General features: G+C 37.0%; 1 protein-coding gene across 2 annotated transcripts in view; it reads left to right on the top strand.

The window, feature by feature from the left end:
* kdm2aa (lysine (K)-specific demethylase 2Aa) overlaps positions 1-5,452 on the top strand; it is a 60,856-nt gene that overhangs the window by 29,283 nt on the left and 26,121 nt on the right. For both annotated transcript variants that reach the window (XM_019879753.1, XM_019879755.1), the window contains 2 exons: positions 344-467; positions 2,400-2,528. In XM_019879753.1, the coding sequence (XP_019735312.1) occupies positions 344-467; positions 2,400-2,528 (253 nt within the window). The remainder of the gene's footprint in view (positions 1-343; positions 468-2,399; positions 2,529-5,452) is intronic.

A 5,452-nucleotide genomic window follows, 5' to 3' on the forward strand; every position in this document is an offset into this window, starting at 1 on the left:
TATATATATAAACTGATCAGATGAACGATGCATGAATGTATATATATATATATATATAAACTGATCAGATGAACGATGCATGAATGTATAATGAAAAAAAGAACAAATTATTTACTTAGAATTACAGGTATTATCTTAAATGGAATAAAATACGGTAATTGTGTGCGTGGACGCATCCGTGCATGCGTGGGCATGCAAAATATTTTTCATGTGCTTTGTTTTCATGTTCCACAAGATTGTCTTGTTGACATAGCAAAACAGCACATTTAAAGAAATATATTTTCCAAAGACAGTCTGTGATTCAGTTTGTTTCAGCATTCAATCTTATTCTGTCTTTGTGCAGGTGTAAGCGCTGCGAAGCATGTATGAGAACTGAATGTGGAGAATGTAATTTCTGTCGAGACATGAAGAAGTTTGGAGGACCTGGAAAGCTAAAGCAAACCTGTGTGCTGCGCCAGTGTCTCTCAGTAAGTTGTTTTTTTGGGGGGTGGGGGGGCGGTCATTACAAAATTAGATTTTGGATTTTATTGAAGAATTCAATAAACTAAAGCTTATCTTTTTGGAAAATTATTATTAAATAGTAATATTAAATAGTGTATTATACACTCTGCAAAATCACCAACACACCATGAAATAACCCATTTTTGTATTCCTCCTGTCATTAATTTGTGACTGGTACATGTTGAGGTTAGCATTAAATTACTTGCCATTTTTCTAACTTGTTGTCATAAGGTCAACAGAAATAACTAGACATAGAAACTACAGTAGAAGCCCTGGTTCTAACATGGTATGTTTCAGGATGTTGGGTAATCTCAATGTGTTTCTTACAAAACCGCCTTTAGGAAATAGTTTAGATGGAAACAATTCATTGCATTATCAAATGGTTTGTTGTGTGGCGAGAGTCACGTCCATTTTTTCCCCCCACATATAAAATAAAATTTAAAAAATCCCATTAGCTAAGTATATTTTAAAAACCGTTGAAACAAAAGCAAGTAGCACAGAATGGAAAACTCACACTAGGTAACATACACTATATTATAAGTATTTCACATTTCTTTAATTCTGAAAAGAAAGGAGGTTGGTGGAAGGCAGTCACGGAATCATCGGTGATGAATATCCTGAAACATGTTGCCGAGCCAGTGTACGCCTCTTGAAAATCCATTACAAAATTCACAGAAGCATTATCAAAAATTTGTCACGAAGCCTTACTGAAAGAGTAGAAGCTGTTAGAGCTTCAATGGGTGTATCAACATCATATTGAACCTTATGAACCAAGTTAAATGACATGTCATTCAAGAATGTGAGGGTAAGTGGTTGTCTGTTTTTGCTCTGGAAGTGGCTGGCAAACACCTGGGTACCCCACCTCTCGCCCACTGATGACTGGGATAGGCTCCAGTGTGCCTGCAAACCTTTTGACGATAAGTAGTTCAAAGATTTGATTAAATGAATTAAAAGTTGTATTTAAAGCGCCACTTTATTCAATGCTTTTTTTTTTGTAGTAAATAATATTGCCGTCATTTGCTTTTTCTTTTCATTGAAGGGGTAAAATTCGATTCAATGAGAAAATTTGGGGTTTGCGGTGAAGAGGGGCGGGGGGGGCATTTTTATTTCAAGTCAAGTCAGATTTTTCATATAGCCGTTAATCATAAATAGTGTCAAATGGCTTCAAATGCCTACAGTTGACAAATATTATTGACATCCCCTGAGCTCAACCCCCAGGAGGGCAAGGAAAAACTAAAAAATGAGAAACCATGAGAAGGTGTTTATATTTCAAACAAAAATAAGTCAAAGTTTTAACATCTCAGTTTTTTTAATCCGATCACCAATAAGAGATCAATTTCAAATTTGGTTAACTTCATGGAAGTATTTATTTATTTAAAATTTTCTGTAAAGTTAAAAAGCAATGCTGCTATGCATGGGAACTGTGCACTTTTTGTTTTTGTATGTACTTAAAACAAAGATAAGTGAAAGTTTCAACATCTTTGTTCGAACATTTTGGAAAACTTTATTTACTGTCGAAAACTTGAGGGAGCTATTTGTTTGTTCACGTTTTCAAATATGCTGATGAACCTGAGGGCTCCCTATACTTTTTGTTTGAATTTTAAAATAAAGATCTATTGTAAGATAAAAAGAAAAAAACCTTTAACATATTGCAAATCCTAAAAGTTGCTTTATAAATATGTACTTAAAGTGTTGGAGTATGCCTTTTTTAAAAATATGGTGATCCAATAGTTTCCCCTTTAATGCAAAAACTGGTGCCAAATAACGGATATCGGCCTCCTTTGCTACAAATCAGAAATGGTCTGTCTCTGTTCAAAGCCATAGTTTTGTAAAATATAACATGGTCGAATATGGTGGTTTCATTTAGTGATGTGGATATTTTCTTTTCCCTTTTCCAGCCAGGACTTCCACTGTCTGCTGTTTGTGAAATTTGCAAGGAGCCTAACCAAGATGAAACTGGAGATCACTTCTTCACTCTGATGGAATGTTCAAACTGTGCACAGATAGTCCACCCATCTTGCCTCACGGTACAATATATACATATTTTTTAACAATTATTTCATGGTAAATGTTATTTAAGTGTCACTGATATTTTCGTGGTTCAAATGGCTTTATTTAAACCATCCAACGTGATAAATTTCGTGTGAGAGAATTGATGTATGCGCGAAGTTTCATGAGCGTTTGTGAAAAATCACAAACTTTGTGTTTCATCATGAAGGCCTAAACACTCATTTGAGGAAATATGATGTGGATCTCGGTCAACTCCCAAGGGGGGGAAAAAAAAAGTCAAATATTCAAATGTGCATTTCTTTCAGCCAGGATGTGGCACTACCACGACCATGAACAGGGTTTTTCTTGGCTCAAATTGAGGCAGAGGGTGGTACCATCCTGACCACGCAATGACATGCATGTGTTCTGTAAATTCAATGGACTCACTTTCTTTTACAGGAAACATACTTTAAGTTAAGAATTCGAATAAGAATATGACTTTTATCACGTTTCAAGCATTCGTTCATTTCAACTTGCATTGGAGAATGATGGACTCATACAGTAGGTTGTGTAGTGAGGCCATTTTTGTTTGAGAGAGACAGATTGTTTCGAAGCAGCCTTGTCCACCTGAGCTGCAACAGCACTCTACAGTGGCTGCTGTAAAAAAAATAAACAAATAAATAAACATTTCTTCAATTATCGATCTAAACTATATTTTAGTTTTTGTAACGTTATTAATTGAGTGTTTTTAAGTACTACCGTATTTAATATACTTCTTCTCTTCTGCTGCTTTGTGAATAGCCATCATCTCATGTCTTTTTAATTTGTTCAGCCTGTAGTTGGTTGATGGCTGTCTCACAAGGGAGGTAGCGATTGCCGGCTGTGTTTGGGCGCAGTGCTTTTGGCAAAAATAACAGTCCATGCCTTCATCAGTATGCCTGAGCCAAGTAAATTCATTTAGCCACTATTTGTCGAAGCCACTGGCTCATGTGTTTTTAAGACGATATTGAAACTGCAATTAAAAAAAAAAGTTTCAATCGCGTACACGTTGACTTTGCATTGTTATGCTCCCAGTCGGAAATCGATTTATGTTGACTCGTCCTGTCCTGCATTCTGACCCTTGCTGTCAGTGTTTCAGACCAAATTTCCACATTTTGTTACCACCATGAATTATTACATTTTAACTGTCTGTTGTGTTGATTTCTTTGCTCTACTTCACCTGAATTTGGCTTTCCTCCTTGCGAGGTCGCTTTAAAAATATGGGAAAAAAAAAAGGCTGATTTTCCCTGCAATGCTAAAAATCATAAACATTACATTGGCACGAAGGAAACATTTATTTTTAAAAAAAACACAATATGCTTGAATGCAAAAAAAAAAAAAAGCAATATTTGCGTGTTTTTGTACCATTCCCAAGGGAAAATTAGGACGCCAATATCACCAACTAACGAGGGAAAAAAAACCCCACAATCTGTTTCTTCTTCGCTTGTTGCTTCAGGTCTTTTCTGTGCAGTACTGTTGATATAGCACCTAACCCAGCCGCTGGGGGGCAGTGCCCTCCCCTGGGGGTGCACTGTTCCCCAGTGCCGGTCCCAAGCCCGGAGAAATGGGGAGGGTTGCGTCAGGAATGGCATCCGGCGTAAAACTTTTGCCAAGACGACCATGCGAGTTGGTAGGACGGTTTACAGGGGCGGATGGAAATTACTGACTCGCTGTGGCGACCCCTGAATAGGGACGTGCCGAAAGGAGAAGAAGAAGAAGAAGAACTGTTGATATAGCACCTGCATCGTGGCGCAACGCTGCCACTGCAGTTAAAATACAAAGCTGTTGCAGTGGGACATCAATCCCTCAATCAGCACAGCTGGAGCTTTACACTGTGTTGAGTCATATCAATCGGTCTGGCTTGGGGGCGGCTCAAAATTAGGTGGAGGTGGCCGCCACGCAATTTTGAACACGGGAAAAACCATGCATTAAAAAGAAGTAGATGTCTTCAGGCCTTTGACTCTTACCAAAAGTGTGAAATTTTGACAAGATATGATTATCTACATCAAGTTACTCTTGAGTTTGTTGTCACGGCAATACCAACTTTTGAAAGGAAATTCTAACTGGCGGACTTCCCGGCTGCAGGAGACTTACAACAGGGGCTGCTTTGTTAAAAAACTTCTCGGAGACCCTCATGAGCCATTCCTTTTTGGTTTCACAAGAAACTAAAAAAATACTGATTTTCCTGGCCTGGGTGTGCAAAGTTTAATCAGTTTTCATGTAGTTTTAGATCCTAAATTTCAATGATTTATCGGCAAGCTGCGTGTTACCACTGCAACAGTTTCAAACTAAAAAAAAAAAACCCTCAAACTTTGTTTTTTTTTGTTGTTGTTTTGTTTTGTTTTTTTATGATTATTAACCCCAAAACACTCTCCAGATGACAATTCAGACCAAATATAGGAAGATCTGGTGAACCTGTTAGTAGAACAGCTTCAAAGGACAAAACATTCATTTCCATTAGTCATTCGGTGGTGCTACAATTACAATGTAACATCAGTTCAAATGTGTCTTTAAGCCTGGATTCATTAAATGTGTGAAATTTTGAGAAGATAGGATCATATGGATCAAGTGAGTGCAGCTTTTATTGTCACTGTGAATCATCAGATAACTTCTTTGTGGCATCGTATTGGCCACGCCCTTTTGTTGAAAAGTCGTAATATTCTGCCTAGACCATGATCAATGGTTTTTCTGTCAAATTTTCAGTGAGATTCATTCAACGGATGGTGCAATTAAAAAAAAACCCAATGTAAAACAAGACATTTCTGGTTTCCACTGGTTGGTACAATAAGGATAATAAAATATTGTACAGAAGTCTTCAGGCTGACTTATATATATATATATATATATATATATATATATATATATATATATATGTGTGTGTGTAGAGAGAGAGAGAGAGAGAGAGAATATCTCTTTCTCATAT

Source organism: Hippocampus comes, unplaced genomic scaffold (genome assembly GCF_001891065.2).
Source record: "Hippocampus comes isolate QL1 unplaced genomic scaffold, H_comes_QL1_v1.1 scaffold158, whole genome shotgun sequence".
Taxonomy (NCBI): domain Eukaryota; kingdom Metazoa; phylum Chordata; class Actinopteri; order Syngnathiformes; family Syngnathidae; genus Hippocampus; species Hippocampus comes.